At 46.0% G+C, this 16,883-nt stretch overlaps 1 protein-coding gene across 8 annotated transcripts in view; it reads left to right on the plus strand.

The window, feature by feature from the left end:
• The window catches only part of map7d1b (MAP7 domain containing 1b), a 38,144-nt gene that overhangs the window by 13,332 nt on the left and 7,929 nt on the right, over positions 1–16,883 (plus strand). Inside the window, exons 2-11 of one of the 8 annotated variants that reach the window (XM_081712800.1) lie at positions 6,158–6,358; positions 7,480–7,548; positions 7,795–7,815; positions 9,683–9,846; positions 10,809–10,917; positions 12,948–13,052; positions 15,266–15,385; positions 15,498–15,622; positions 15,911–16,062; positions 16,435–16,694. In XM_081712800.1, the coding sequence (XP_081568926.1) occupies positions 6,158–6,358; positions 7,480–7,548; positions 7,795–7,815; positions 9,683–9,846; positions 10,809–10,917; positions 12,948–13,052; positions 15,266–15,385; positions 15,498–15,622; positions 15,911–16,062; positions 16,435–16,694 (1,326 nt within the window). The remainder of the gene's footprint in view (positions 1–6,157; positions 6,359–7,479; positions 7,549–7,794; positions 7,816–9,682; positions 9,847–10,808; positions 10,918–12,947; positions 13,053–15,265; positions 15,386–15,497; positions 15,623–15,910; positions 16,063–16,434; positions 16,695–16,883) is intronic. The other 7 variants (XM_081712801.1, XM_027031187.2, XM_027031186.2 and 4 more) reach the window with 7 other exon arrangements.

Below are 16,883 nucleotides of genomic sequence, written 5' to 3' on the forward strand. Positions count from 1 at the left end.
TGCTGGCGTAATATATAGAGTTCTGTGCTGGCATATGATATAGAGGTCTGTGCTGGCATATGATATAGAGGTCTGTGTTGGCGTAAGATATAGAGTTCTGTGCTGGCGTAATATATAGAGATCTGTGTTGGCATATGATATAGAGGTCTGTGCTGGCGTAATATATAGAGGTCTGTGCTGGCGTAATATATAGAGGTCTGTGCTGGCATATGATATAGAGGTCTGTGCTGGCATATGATATAGAGGTCTGTGTTGGCGTAAGATATAGAGTTCTGTGCTGGCGTAATATATAGAGGTCTGTGCTGGCGTAATATATAGAGATCTGTGCTGGCATATGATATAGAGGTCTGTGCTGGCATATGATATAGAGGTCTGTGTTGGCGTAAGATATAGAGGTCTGTGCTGGCGTAATATATAGAGGTCTGTGCTGGCGTAATATATAGAGATCTGTGCTGGCATATGATATAGAGGTCTGTGCTGGCATATGATATAGAGGTCTGTGCTGGCGTAATATATAGAGATCTGTGCTGGCATATGATATAGAGATCTGTGCTGGCATATGATATAGAGATCTGTGCTGGCATATGATATAGAGGTCTGTGCTGGCATATGATATAGAGGTCTGTGTTGGCGTAAGATATAGAGATCTGTGCTGGCGTAAGATATAGAGGTCTGTGCTGGTGTATGACATAGAGGTCTGTGCGTTGCCTGGCAAGAACCACCCAGTTGTCTTACCTGCAGCTCAGTCAGAAGCAATCTCCTGCGACCTGTGTTCTGGTCGGGGGAGGCCGACGTGCCTGCATCTCGCTGTAGTATAACCCAAACTGAGCTGTAGCACAAGTTGTGCTTCTTATCTCAATAGCAAAACAAAGGCTGCTTGTCATGACCAATTTTTGCTTGGGGTTTTTATTGTGTTCTTTAATAAAGGATATTTAACAGGCCTTTCATTTTGGCATTGCTCTTGTTTTGGATGGATTATGTTCTTTGTACTCGAGACTCTTATTTTGTAGTCATTGTGTTCTGGAGGCGACTGTTCTAAGATATTTGAGGTTTTTCACTTTCAAAGGCAGTGGAGCGAAAGGACTGTTCTCTTTATAAGGCGTGGCACCACGCCGGAGGTCTGCTTAAAAGGACGCACACTCCCAGATTCACATCCAAGCAAAGGAGTGGAATGATAGGATTTCAGGCTTACCACAGCCCTGTGTTTCCAGACAGGGTATTAAATGCTGTCTGTGGATTATGGAGGTTAGGTGGAAACTGGGGGTTTGTAGCATATGTGTTCCAAAAGCTTTACACAGGTCTTTCAGTCAATTTGAAAGACTTTTGTAATGTTATTGAGTAATTGTAACCCTTTTGGTCCAAATAAACGGCCTGTCCTTATTTGTTTTTACTTAGTTTTACTTTTTTCTCATTCTTGATCTAGTTCATTCTCTCTCTCTCTCTTTCTCTCTCTCTCTCTCTCTCTCTCTCTCTCTCTCTCTCTCTCTGCATTGTCATGTGTGCTGTGTTGTGTAATTAGGTACCGTGTTGTGTTGCTGTATTGTTATTTGCACCAGCACATACCTGGCATGCCTGAGTTCCGCCTGACCCAGATCCTCCATTGCAGCTTCGGATATCCTCACACACACACATGCACACATGCACGTGCGCGCGCACACACACACACACACACACACACACACACACACTCACAAGTCCATCCTGCTGACCCTCTTTACACCCCATTGCTGCAGTGTCAACCAACCTGTTTAAACAAACAACCAAACATCGTGACTTCCAGTAACGCCAAGAGCCAGGGTGCACTTTTTCCTGTGGTTGGTCCTGGATGCCATCCTGGCAGCTGTGTGTGTGAGCTTTAATGTCAGCCCGTAGCCAAGGAGATGGTCTGAGCTGATCGCTCTGGGGGTGTCATGTTGAAAGATGCAGAAAGGGCGGCTGGGAAAATGCTTACACGTGATGGTCAAATGTAACACGTCAAGCTGACCTGATTAGTTTGAACTAATGGCGTGGATGTTTATGTAGGGTTATGTAGGGTGGTAGTAACCAGATATTCTTAAGCTCTCTGACTTCCTATGCAATAAAGTAAAAGTGAGTCTGGTTTGGTTTGGTCAATGCTGCTTGCTGGAAGTGTTTATGCACTGTGCTCTCCTGTTGTCTTTTGTTCACTTTCATGGCTGTTGCAGGGTGGCCGTGTACTGCAGGGACATGTAGGCATTCCTCACACGCCTCTCCTGCACCCCAGGTCCTTTTATGGGTGCTGCCGGCTTTCGGTGGGGCTATTTTTACTCTTTGTAGCTAGTTGCATGGACTGAAACCTGAGCCACCCAGGCCTAACAGATCTCTGTGTGGGGGGGTTGAGGGTGGGGTGGGGTGGTGGAGAATGCCCTGTGAAGGCTTCTCCCGTGTACCAGTGTGTGCATGCTTAGCACTGCTGCAGCACCTTTGTGTCGGCCAGATGAGCAAGGCCGCAGGCAGTTGCTGTCAGATTGGATTTCCCTCTTGAGTTTTTCTTTACAGGGGAATCCACCACAGAGTGATGGCTCTTGCCAAGTGGAGAACCCTGCTTACATCAAAACTACAAGAAACAAGTCATAAAAAACAGACATAAAAATAAAAGTTACTATTAAAAGTAAAGCTGTACCATATATAGGGTGGAGCTCCCATGCACACTTCTTTTTGTCAAGTAAAAACTCAAACCAGATGTTGTTTTATCATTGCCAGCACTTTTTTTTAAAGACAACATAAACTAGGGATGCATCGTTATGATGTCACGCATCCATTCTCAGTGATGCCATATGTTTCCATTCTCACTGTGATGTCATATGTCTCTGTTCTCATTGTGATGTCACTTGTCGCAGTGCCCATTGTGATGTCACGGTGATGGGTGGTTTCTGGTAGCTGCGCTGTGATTGCGATGCTTCCTGACCGATCTGCCTCAACATGTTCTAAGCCGTGCCTGATGCCCCCCCCCCCCGCCTCTCTCCATTTCCCTCTCTCTCTTTTCCTTTGTCTCTCCTCCCTGTGCTCTCTCATGCAGGCCCACCCACACGCTCTCTCCCCCACTCTTTCACACACAAAAGCCGATGATAATGAAGTTTGTTAAACACACTCCCTCGTCTTTCTGTCTCTCTGTCTCTGTCTTTCTCGCTCTCTCTCTTTCTTTCTTTCTCCGTCTCTCACAAAGTCTTGGCCAAATTCCCGTTTCTGTGCAGTCGGGTCATAAAGTCGTTCCGGTTGCTATGCCATCCAGCCAATAAGGCATCTGTTGGTCTGTTCAGATCTTTGATTTGGTGGTTGTGCAAGATCGAGCCGATAAAGCCCAGTCTGCAGGGACCTACTGCAGGGATCTCCCTGCCATCCTCCAGAAAAGCCGACCACACACACTTTACTGTAGCCAAACAGCTGCGCTCCACTTTCACATAAAGTGCGCTGCACGGTTGTTAAACAGTAATCTGGCTTTGTTTAACGTTTTTATTTTAAAATTAGTTTTACAAGAAGTACCAACTGAGTTTTATCCTGATAGAGAGCTCTTTATATCACATTCTAAAATCAAAAATGAGAAAGCACAACTGCAGAAAGAATGAAAAAAAATAGCCAGATTTATGAAAAAATACGAAATTGTTCATTGTTGATATCACTGACACGTGTTTGTGATTGATACGACATAGTAACCTTTGAACTTACTGTTACCCTTGTCGCCTCTTTTGACTCATATTCTGACCCCAGGAACCACAGGCCTCTGACTTCTTCTCATTTACCATGAAAGCCTTCCGGATTTTGATCTTGCACTGGAGGACTAATTAATCTCCCTTGCAAGTTAGACAGTGTTTTGCCACCAGGTTAGCATGAGGACAGATGAGAGCTGCCTCCAGGGGGCAGCAGAGATGAGGCTGGAGGCAGTCACCCCCATTCGTCTGTCGGCCAGGGGGAGCGTCTCGCCGACTGCAAGCAGATGGAAGCTCTGTGTTGGCAGTTTATCTTCCCTCTCGGCCTGCAGTCAGAGACAGTAGCCTGCCGCTAGCTCCCAAAGAGAGACGGGGAGAGATGAGTGCCCTCTGTAGGGTGCAGCAGTGAGGAGGCTGGAGACAGGCCCAACTCTCTCGTGGGCTCTACCTCGCTCACTCTCGAGCTCTGTTTCTCATTCAGTCCTTATGTACGTCTCTTTCTGTCCCTCCTTTCTCGCATATCCCTGCCCTGAGAACGCAGGCGGCATCTGCTGTGGTGTCACAAACAGACAATAAAGAGAAAGCATACCCACCGTCCTCGCCAAAGTTATGCATTTTCTTGACATTCGCTCTTTTCAATGAAACATTAAATCTGTATCACTTTGAACTGAATGCCTGGATGATAGCGGCTACCACCTCTACTCCCATGAAAGCTATTGTCTCTGGGTAAACATACTCAGACCTGTCTCTTTTCCGGTGGTCTGTACATGGACAACAGCTGAAGGATCAAAGCAGCTGCTGGACACTTCCACACTTGAGAGCATAGGACCAATCCCGACAAAAACAGGATGTTTGGGTGCAGGCTAACCTCCTGATGACCCCCTGAGTGTCAGAGGTCATGAGAGGTCAGCTAGTTGCTTGGATGGCATTCAACCCTGATGCTTGTGGATTGGACGAGTAGGGGTCTGTCTACTTCTGCTCAGATTTAGTTAAAAAAAATAATTGAACAAACGCTTACAGTAGAAATGACATGCTGAAGCAGCTAGCTGAAGGACATGCCACAGGGTCTGAATCCAACCACTGATGTTCCCTCAACCCAGTGGATATATATATTTTTACACCACCTGGATTTTTGCTGGGAAACCACATTTATTGCAATAAATATCTCAACCTAATGTAACACTGAAGTCAATTGTATATACACAAACATTAGTTATATATATATATATATATATATATATATATATATATATATATATATATATATATATATACATACATATATATATATATATATATATATATATATATATATACATATATATATATATATATATATATATATATATATATATATATATATATATATATATATATATATATATATATATCTCACATTGCTTGCACAGCTGATGAAGGACCTCTGTCCGAAATGTTCTGTTTCTCTGGAAACTCTGTGTACTTTACTACAATTTTGAATACACACACACACACACACACACACACACACACACACACACACACACACACACACACACACACACACACGTATATATACACACACACATACACACCAAAGTAAGGACTGAAAACCAGCTGGGGTGAGCGGTGCAAGCTCCAGGGAGGCAGGGCGCACCGCTAGGATCCTTTGATGCGTAGCGCTTCAGCTGATGTGTGTGAGCGAGGTGCTAATGATGTGCTAACTGGATTTGAGTGCTATGCTAAGGAGTTGCAGGTGCTGCCGTGTATCAGTTTGAGGAAAGACGAATTGCTAGCAATTGTAGCGTGTTAGCAGAAAAGACGGTTATAGCAGTTGGTCCAGTATATTGGTAGGAGCTAGCGACAGTGTGTTGATGGTAGTAGTTATAGCAGTTGGTCCAGTATATTGGTAGGAGCTAGCGACAGTGTGTTGATGGTAGTAGTTATAGCAGTTGGTCCAGTGTATTGGTAGGAGCTTGCGACAGTGTGTTGATGGTAGTAGTTATAGCAGTTGGTCCAGTATATTGGTAGGAGCTAGCGACAGTGTGTTGATGGTAGTAGTTATAGCAGTTGGTCCAGTATATTGGTAGGAGCTAGCGACAGTGTGTTGATGGTAGTAGTTATAGCAGTTGGTCCAGTATATTGCCTAGTAGGAGCTAGCGACAGTGTTCCTTGTAAACAGATTTTAAGAGCAGTTGAAACAGATTATAGGTGTCCTGAGAAGAAATTCATCAACCATTCATCATTCATCATTCATCAAAACCATTAACACATTCAAAGCACATCTGCCTACTCATTGATTTTCTTGAACATTTTGAAAAAGCACAAATAAAATGTTAAATGATAAGACCCAGGCTGTGTTTCTCTCAGTGAAGACATGATGTTGTGTTCAGTAATTGGTTAGTTCATCCTTTTCTGATGGGAAGCTCTTCATGTCTGACGCCTTCCATCTTCCTTCACCCCTCCATCTCTCTCTCTCTCTCTCTCTCTCTCTCTCTCTCCGTCTCTCTCAGGTCTCAGCTGTTCTCCTGAAGAGTCAACTCCACGGGTGGAGAAGGAGAATGTGTCAGATTCCGAGCCCTTGAAAGCCGATGACACTACCATAACAGATTCCTCTCTGATCACCGATCCTCCATCCAGAACAGAAAAGTCTGCTAAACAAGACCCCAGACCCACCACGCCTGGAACCAGCGTCACCCCTCAGGCGAAAAAAGGTACTACATCTAAGCAGAGCTCTTTAGAAGGAAACCCAGGACTGTTGCAGCAAGACTCTGAAGTATCATTGTAAATATCATTGATTTAGTATTATTCAGAGGATGGTTTTACTATGCTGGTTCAAAACACACACACACACACACACACACACACACACACACACACACACACACACACACACCCACACCCACACCCACACACACCTCCCTGACCCTTTGGTATCATCACATGCTCTTGCTCTTAATCCTCAGCAGGCATTTGACTGTAGCAGGATGCTGAGTGATGATTTGTTGAGGACAAGAACTGCTGTAGTAGGAAGGAGGAAGGGAATGAATTCAGAAGTGTGTGTGTGTGTGTGTGTGTGTGTGTGTGTGTGTTTACTTGTTTGTGTTTATGCATGTGCAGTCCAGTTTTCCAGAACAGTCAGACAGTCCCGAGTGCATCAGGCTTGGCTAGTCCTCTTTCGCAGTGAGAGCAAGGCTGGTTGCCATAGGAACCAGCAAGTTAACGTTCTATTAACGCCAGCCCTTCGCACAAATTCTGCATGTTGTAGCCCATGGGAGCGCATTGACGCTCCAGCACCAAAGCAAACATCTCTGACCAAGAAAATATCTGGACAGACATATTTAGAATATAACCTGTGTTCTAGTGCTGACTCTTCTTATGCAATATCAAAGAGGACTCAGGATGGAGAAGAACAGTGGGACGTGTGTGTGTGTGTGTGTGTGTGTGTGTGTGTGTAAACCCTGGAGTGTCTTAAAGCACACATTGCATAATTGGAGCAGCATCTGATTGGCTAAGAAGTGAAGAGGCAGATGTGGTCATCACAGATTAGTTTAATCACTCAGCAGCGACTTGAATCCTGAACCTCACTGATCTTGATTGAATCAGTAAACCCTGGAGTGGGGACAGAGAATGGAGAATGTCAGAGAGAGGTACTGCGGGGCAGAGTAGGAGGGGCAAGATTGAACAGGAAGAGGAAGAAAGAAAAGAGACACAGACAGCTCCCAGTGTGAGAAGCCAAAACAGACAGCTCGCAGTGTGTGTGAAGTCCAAGACCAAATCTCAACTGCTGCCTCAGTAAAATCTAAAATGGCAACCCTGTGTCACCACTCCACAGATGGGATGAGCTCAGAGCAGAGGCAGAAGCTGGCAAAGCAGCGGAGGGAGGAGAGGGCCAAATACATGGGTAAGACACACACACACACACACACACACACACACACACACACACACACACACACACACACTTTCCCTAGAAGGACCCATGTAATATTCCAGTGGACAAAATAATGAAATCATTACCCTAATAGCAACCAGATAAGTGTTTTCTCCATTCCTGTGGTTGGGCGGGTAACAGGAGTGAGATAGAAAAGCTACGGAAGCATCATGCATCATTAACAGACACTTCTCTCCACTATTTTTAACGCTTCAGAGCAGCAAAACCTGGAGCAAGGTAAGACATGTGGCGCCACCCACAGTGGGCGGCTGCTGCACCAATTGCTACTCATCCTGGTATCATTTTGGTCCTGATTTTTTTATCCATTACTTGCAGAAATACAAAATTGTGCTATTTTGAAATTCCTGTGTGTTTTTTTGCTTTTGTGGGAATGAACAATCGGTTGCTGTTACAGTGATTTTTCTTTTCCCCTCAACACCAGACCTGTGTCAAACAGCAACACGCGTGCACAGAAGCTGCATTTATCACTGTATTAATAGCCATTATACATGTAACTTGACACATGTCTGATGTGTTCCACATCTGCATGTCTACACATGGTCAGACTTCACAATGTGACATTTAGCAACGTTCCGATGAGGATCCACGTTTAACCAATCTGTAAGTCCCAGAGGCACTTGCACGAAAAACCACGAGGTCGTAATGGCAGCATTTCAGATAGAATCGCATCTGCCATCAGCCTGATCGGTGCGCACAAATGAGAGTACTAGCTTGACAAAGCTCAGCCGCTGGTACACGCCAGATAAACCTTCCGGCGCTGCAACAGTGAGCGCGTTGCAGGTCAGGCGTAACAAAAAGCCCCTTCATCATTGTTTGGAGCGCAGAAATCTTAGCTTGACCGTTGACAGGGATGCAAACCCAACTTGAAGCTGAAAGGGAACATATTACCACCCGGACACCGTTCCTTTGACCTGCATGTCAGTACTCCGACAGGCACTGGAACATGAACTACAAGGTTTGGGATATTTTGTGCGCTTTCTCTTTAAAGATGATAGTCTTTAAAGAATAAGTCCTATGTTTCTATTAATATCCATGGTAAGAAAAAAAAAGCAAGCTAATGTTTAAAATGTTATGGTTTCTTAGAACTTTAAACATTATACACTGTAAAGCCTAGACCATGTTGTTAGCTGTTGAAGAGACACACCGAATCTGCATCGATTGAACAGAGCTTGCAAGTACAATATTCTTGCATATTGGTGATTTATTTGTTTTGGCCAAGATATTTTCATGTCCTCTTCAAAACAGAGAACCGCAGTAGCTCCTCTCAAGTCATACTGGGGAGTTTACATTCATATGGGTGTGTGTGTGTGTGTGTGTGTGTGTGTGTGTGTGTGAGTGTGCGTGTGCACACTTGTATTGTAAGGTTTAGGGCACGGGAAAACAGGAAATACCGCAGTGGGATGTGAAATGTATTCCACATGGAAGGCCTTCAATGAGAATGCACCCAACTGCTGCACAGCATGCTGGGTGTTTTAAATACGCAGCTGTGATTGGTTTTTAATTGTTATTTCATCATGGAATGAGACTGAGCCTGCTGTGTGTTTGCACAGCAGCTGCGAGACAAACATACTTTATACTTACTCTTCAGTTTCTGATACTGAAGACAGAAGAAACGTATGAATGAAAGAGAGACCAAAAACATTCCATACATTTCTTTCAGTCTTTATGGTCACATTAGATCAGTTTCAGGGAAAGTGAACTGTAGAAGCAGCAGATTCGCTCTCAGAGCTTAAATGTTACTTAAATGTTAAATGCTCCAAGCCTTTGGACTCGACAAACGACAAACTCGACAAACGAGCTTTCAGACAAACCAGTACTGTGAAACAGCGCTTCCAAAAACACCAAAAATGTTTACTTTAGACGTAAATGCTTGGAGGATGTAACGCTGTCCCCGACTCGATAAGACCTAAAATATTTGCGATAGAGCTGAATAATCGTGCATGCCATAAACAAGGAAGCCTCCTCTTAGCCACTCCCCCCGCTGTGCGGGCGCATCCGTCGCTCCATGGCGCTGCAGCACGTTTTGCGGGGTGTCTGATGCATCTGACGGTGTCTGTCTGCGTGTTCCCGTCTTCCCCTGCAGCGGTGAAGAAGGCCCAGTGGCTGGAGAAGGAGGAGCGGGCTCGACGTCTGCGCGAGAGTCAGCTGGAGGAGCGCAGGAGGAAACTGGAGGAGCAGCGCCTGAGAGCAGAGAGGCGCAGGGCACTGCTGGAGGAGAAGCAGAGGCAGAAGCTGGAGAAGAACAAGGTGAGAAGGAGGAGGATGCCCTTCAGAGTGCCTCACAGACCCTGAGCTGTAGATTGGACTGATGCCTAGCGTAGTGGCAGTGTATGACCCGCGGCTCTGACCAGCACCCATGCTTTACCAGTTGGGGTTGAGTTCTGATTTTAAACACCATCACATAGTAGTAGTAATACTCATACTACCACTGCTATCAATTATAATGATAATAGCCATGGCAGTAGTTATTATTAGTAGTCGTGATGATTACTACTAGTAATTATTGCTAGTAGTTGTAGTAGTACTAGTTATGATTACTAGTAGTGGTTTTATTGTGAGAACAGAAGACTAATGGAGGTCCTGTACTTCGGGAACTACCTGACAGCCCCTGAGTCTTCTACATCTTACACTAACAACTCTTCTGCCCAGTCTAATACTCTGATCTACTCCCGACTTGCCGACTCGTGGACTTAACATGCACATTCCTGAGAGTCTACAGGGCCAAAGAGCTGTCTAATTCTGCCATTCAACTGTATTAAGATCAACTACATACCTCTATCTGGTCCTGGAGGACAAGAGCCTGATCGATTAGGTCACGTAATAAACTCCTTTGCCTCCGACTGCCAGTGGTTGCTTCTGGTATCATATTCTGGTATCAGTGTTAACCACGGAAGCAAGTTAAACTGAAGTCTTAATGTTTATACACATGTAACCTCGCACATTGGATGTCATAACTTTGACTACTTCAGTAAATATCACAGAACACATGTTCAAAGTCCACACGTCTGCAGTCCAGAAATGTTGATTCGGCATTTGTTTCCATTAATGTTTATAGTTTATGGGAAATTACTTCCTAGTCTCAAGCCATGTCACGTGACCATTGGTGGACCAATAAAATGTGACTCGCATATGAAACGTACAAGTAATGCTAAGTGGTGTGCTTTTGAAATCACCTAACAGAGAGTGTTTATGTGCTGTGTTCCCCTCAGGAGAGATACGAGTCTGCCATCAAACGATCAGCCAAAAAGACCTGGGCCGAGATCAGACAGCAGAGATGGTCTTGGGCAGGTGGACTGAACCAAACGTCTCGCAGAGAAAGTGAGCACTTTTATTTGCAGTACTAGTAGTAACAGTAGCAGTAGCTAGAGAAGCAGAAAGAGTAACAGTGAATGGTCCCTCTTGTTTTATCCAACCCCAGTCCTTGGGCCTACGTCAGGTATTCTGTGTCCTGGACGGCCTGGCGCAGGTGTGCCAGAGGCCGGGCTGGAGGACCTTTGTGGACTGAGAACCGAGCTGAGAAGCACTCTTCTAAAAGTGTATGTAGTGAGGGGAGCAGGACGATCTCTGTCTCAGTAAGAAAGGGGATGGACCCCCACGGAACAGCTGCTGCCATGAAACATGCCTGCAGCATCAGTGCTTGGTGACGTCATCCAAACACTGCCAGCTCAGGGAGCTCATTTCGATTTAAACTCAGTGTTTTTGTATTTCGAGATCTTATCGTTTTTTGCTGGCCGTGTTCCATGGTCAGCAAGTGACAAACCTGTCACTCTGCAGTAACGTGTTATTTCAAGAAATGCTAACACACAAAACTAAACAATGACCAGACTTAGTGTGGATCAGTGTGTTTTTACACATTCCTGTCTACTTCATTCAGCAGGTTTAGTTCAGGGTGTTGTGTACAGTTACTCCAGGCAGATACATTTTGTTAATGTTTTATGTTTTATGTTTATTGCTCTCTACAGTTCATCCAAACATAATGCAAATTGCACTGGTCCCACCACCAGCTAATCCTTTGACACAGTACATCATACTGGCGGACAGTATGGGGTTTGTTTTCTTTCTTTTGTGTTCTTCCAGAACTTTCACAGGCTGCCCCAGTGCAGCTCTAGCTGAATCAGAAATGTGGCCTAGAATCCGAGTGGAGGGAATGTGGTCTAGAATCCGAGTAGAGGGATTGTGGTCTAGAATCCGAGTGGAGAGAATGTGGCGTCGAATCCAAGTGGAGGGAATGTGGCCTAGAATCCGAGTGGAGGGAATGTGGTCTAGAATCCGAGTGAAGGGAATGTGGCCTAGAATTCGAGTGGAGGGAATGTGGTCTAGAATCCGAGTGGAGAGAATGTGGCGTCGAATCTGAGTGGAGGGAATGTGGAGTAGAATCCGAGTGGAGGGAATGTGGACTAGAATCCAAGTGGAAGGAATGTGGACTAGAATCCGAGTGGAGGGAATGTGGACTAGATTGGAGGGAGATTTGCCTCCCTTTCTCTCTCTCTCTCTCTCTCTCTCTCTCTCTCTATCCCTCTATCTCTTATAGAAATAACAATTCAGTAAGATTACTGGAAGTCACCACAATGGAATCTTTCTAGTGCTGTGTGTGTGTGTGTGTGTGTGTGTTCGCGCGCGTGTGTGTGTGTGTGTGTGTGTGTGTGTGTGTTCGCGCGCATGTGTGTGTGTGTGTGTGTGTGCTTTTATAGTACTCTTCAAGTTGATTGATGATGGTACTGGGGTGTGCTTGTGCTTAAGCTGTGTCAGACATTGTAAGCAGGTCTATCTCACGCGCTGTCACATGCCTCACAGTAAGAGATGGTTTCTTTTTTCAGTCACAAATTCGACAGGTCTTGTCGGGCAAAGCTGGACATAATGCAACCAAGACGATGGATGAGTCCATTGTAGCCTTTTGGGATATTACGATGAAAAAGGTCATAGAAAATACACACGATGATATCAGTCGTTACATTTATAGAATATTTTCTTCCATCTTTTTTTTCCAACTTGTTGGCTTCCAGTCCAGAGTCCCTGAGGGACCCAGTGCCACACAAGGTCTCTTGTTTTCCTCAATCACCTGGTTCAAGTCAGGCGACCACACCTGGTTCAGCTTATGAACCTGACAGGACACGCGACACGTGGGAGAACGTTAAACCATGCCAGGAAGAGGCGGAGCCAGAACCAGGACCGCAAGCCGCTGCCCTTTCACCTCCCATGACCCTCTTTGGACTTCCTGTTGGAATGACACCCACCTCAGAATAGCCTCCTTCCCTCCGCCTCCAATGACCCAGCTGCAGAACTCTCAGTGTGCTTCCCATGTGAACACTGTGTGTGTTTGTGTGTGTGTTGGGTTCTTTCTGGTGTAGGCAGATGCTCAGCCTCCACGGTTAACCTGCTGAGGCACATGGAGCCTGGAATTAGCAACAGGCTCTCGAGGTCTTCGGCGACCCTCTGGAACTCGCCCAACCGAAGTAAGGCCGAGCGGCGCCCACGTCACGCCGACTCCCCCCAACGCCACGCCGATCCCACCCCACCCTCCAGACCCTCCAGCCGGGTCCTCATGTTCATTTTGCTTTGTTTTGGCTTTAGATGATCATTTTCCGTTTCTTTTTCCGGGGGATGTTATTCCGGCGTTTATGGTGACATGCCTGCTTGCCTGTGTCTGGTGCCCCCCCCCCCCCACATCCACCCTCTCTCGTTCTTGTGTTGCATTGTGGGGAATTTTTAGTTCTTCCCTTTAAATGCATCTTTGATCGGACCACATCTCTTAATTTCATGGTTTGTGGTGGTTGTTCAGCAGTGATGTAGCTCTACATGCTAAGCTTTGCATTTTGTTTGGTTGGTTTACTCATGAATCCCTTCTTTCCCCACCGTTTTCCGGCGTTTTCTTTGTTTGTTTCTTTGCGGGTTGTCCTTTTCCTGCTGTATGTGGTGTGCTGTGTCAGTGGTGCTGGTGTGGGCTGGTAGTATGTGACTCTGACTTCATAACCCATTGTTGATTCATGCGAGAGTTTTGGTGTGTTACTCGGGATGAATAACACTCACCTTTTGCCATAGTTATTAGACTGATTTAATAAGGTTGATTTATTTTTCAACAGAAAAGGCTGCATGCTTTGGAAAGCATGAAAGGTTAAGATTTTTGTTAAAGCAGTCAAAAGCTAAATAACTTAAAGATATAATCACTGCCCCAAAGAGTAGGTATCCTAGATCAGGTCCATCCTAAAATACAGGCTACTGATTGCATTTTTAAAGGAGACTGATTTGAGTTATTTATGGCACACTGGCATGCAGACTGAACTTCAAAGCGAGGTTCATTCTTCAGAGGCTTTAAAGCGCAGTGACCCAAGTTCCTCCATGTAAGGTCATTTTGTCTGCTGTGGTGTTTGTAAGGAACGTCATGGTGATATTTCTCCCTCTTCCCTCTCTGCCCGTTCACACGTGACTGTGTCCGACACAGCACATGCTGAATCTGGGCAGCATCAGACACTTCGCTTCTATCCCCACAGTTTGTGCAAACCTTGTCAGCTTATAAAGCCGCTAGCCAGAATCCAGAGGGCTTCACAACCAGAGGCATAGCAGACAGACGGACGGACGGACAGACAGACACGCAACGTCAAAGAGCTCATCCTTTTAGAACTGGGCCGTCTCACATTTTCTCAAGTCAATCATTTCTATCGTTTATGAAAGCACTGCAAACAAGACTCTGGTCTCATGCAGCTTAGAACTTTTACAGGCCAACAAATAAACACAGCAAAAACAGGCAACGATACGGCCCTCTCTGGACCTCACTACCTGTTTAGACTGGCAGGATTTTCTGTGCAGTAGTCTGGCGCCGTAGTTTACAGATCACAGCCACGTAGGCAGTAGCCAGGAGATGGGTTCAGTGGAGCCAAGCTCTGCATGGCCTGCCGCAGTAGAGGGGGGGGAGGGGAAAACAGCCGTTGCTTAGCAACAGAGGGTTATCGACCGTTGCGCATGTTGTAAAATTTTGCAGCTTGAAAGACGGAAAGTTACAGCAGTCTTCGGAAGACGACCTTGGATTTATTTTTTTTACCGTGTAGTGAGGCATGAGGCGTGCATTTTTGAAGTACTTTTTTTGGTGTGTTGTACACCACCGTATGTATAGACGTAAAGAAGTGCGGGGGGGGGGGGGCACGTGTGTGTATGAGAGACTGGAAGAGAGAGAGAAAGAGAGAGAGAGAGACTGTCTTCTGTTTTGTTGATAAAGCTCAGAGACAAATCAAAGGGGCGGGATTTATCCGATTTATTATCTTGCCCTTGTTTCGCTGATCTCAGGGTCATTCAAATCTCAGAAGGGGAGGCGTAAGGCTGCACCGACATACGGTGGCAGACGGACGGCAGTCATTTATTGTAATGGGGCAGTCGGTTATGATGCCGCATGGGACAGCCATGCGTGCGTGTCATAACCGCTCAACACTCCTCTTGTAGGAAATCAAGCTGTCATGCAGAAGAGTTAGAACAGCAAGTCAAAAGCCACAGTTTGTATGCTGTTATAAAATTCCACGTATTCGCTTTAGACTCGCATGCAAAATAAAGTGACAAACAAAACATTCTGGGAACTTAGACTGCATTCATGTGGGTTTCTGGTTTGTGCCACTAGCCTCAGAGGCCCGAGTGCCATGTGTTGGCATGTGCGGTCACTAACAGCGCCCTCTTCTGGCAGCTCGCAGCCTGCGCCTGAGCCCATGGGAGAGTCGCATCGTGGAGAGGCTGATGACACCCACATTGTCTTTCCTGGCCAGGAGCAGAAGCGCAGCCACACTCATGAACAGCAGCGACCCTCGTGAGTCTTACACACACACACACACACACAGTCACACACCCTTCAGCCTAAAGGATAAGAGACTTAGAGACTTTAGGAGGATAAATGATGTATTGTTTGTGACTGATCTCAGATCAGTGTTCCCGCTCTCCGTCTACAACTCCGTTGACTGGCTGCTCCCACCAGCGCAGCTCTGACCGCTGGACAGCCAGCACACCAGACATCGCACAGCGCCAGCGCAGACGCAACTCCACACCGGTACACACACGCACACTCACATGCACACTCATACTCACGTATGCATGCACAAACACTCATACAAAATTCACATATTCACACGTGCACACACACACACACAGACAGAAATACGCACGCACGCACACACACACATGCACAGACACAAATACGACCAGTACAGAAGATACTGCACTCACACACATAAGCAATGGAAATGGATTGGACACACTCACAACCACATGCACATATCATGTTTGTGCACAAGTTGTACACCAATCTAAGTTTATGGCCGTTGTGGGCTGTTTTAAGGCTGACAAGAAAAAGAAAGAAAAGAAAGACAAAGAGAGGGAGAATGAGAAGGAGAAGAACGCTCTATCGAAGGAGAAGAACACTCTATCGAAGGAGAAGGTACAGAAGAAGAGGCAGTCACAGTCCATCTCTAGAACCAAACCAGAGCCCAGGTGAGTGTGTGTGTGTGTGTGTGTGTGTGTGTGTGTGTGTGTGTGAACATGTGTGAACCTTTAACCTCAGAGGCAGTCATGGAGATGGTTGAGACATGGGTTAAAGACTATGGAGAGAGTGAGTTCTCTCCAGAGTGAAAGAGATTTATTGTTAGTGTTCAGATAGGACCATTTGCACATTGAGAACAGTGAGATCATAATTTTACTGCTCCTTCTCCTCTCCTCTTGTTCTTTCTCAAACCTTTGATTGCTATTGGCCTTTCAGTCCAGCGGGAAGTTAAGTAACGGCTTGTCAGGGTCTGCGTCACGGGTTTTTTGGACCAGCACTGTGACACTCCCTCCCTGTCCTGTTTCCTTCCTTCTCTTTCTCAGCAGTAATGTTAAACCCAAGAACAGGGTCTCCTCCCCTGCGCCCCTCAGGAGTCGCCCCATGTCCCCCAACCCTGCAGCATCCCCCAATCCCCCATCCTCCGGAGGCAAGACAACCCCCAGCGCCAAGGCCCGGCCCAAACGGGCCCAGACCCCAGCCCGGGTTCAGGCTCCTGCTGTCAGCACCATCTCTGTGGAAACCAAGAAACATCCCAGTCATTCTGAACAACCGGAGGAGGGAAAAGGTCAGTCCGATGGCCACGGTAACTCTTCAGAGGCGGACATAACTCTTAAACTGAGAACGAGGTTCTGCATTTGTGCTAAACGGACATGGAAATTCTTGGGTAGCATTTGGATTACTGTCAGCTTTCACGTTTGTATTTTCTGTTTTACAAGCTTAAGGAACTCCACCCATCATTCATCCCTCAAATACTTTCTCCTTTGTCCACACT

This window comes from Electrophorus electricus, chromosome 4 (assembly GCF_041902795.1).
Source record: "Electrophorus electricus isolate QZ-2024a chromosome 4, ASM4190279v1, whole genome shotgun sequence".
NCBI lineage: Eukaryota > Metazoa > Chordata > Actinopteri > Gymnotiformes > Gymnotidae > Electrophorus > Electrophorus electricus.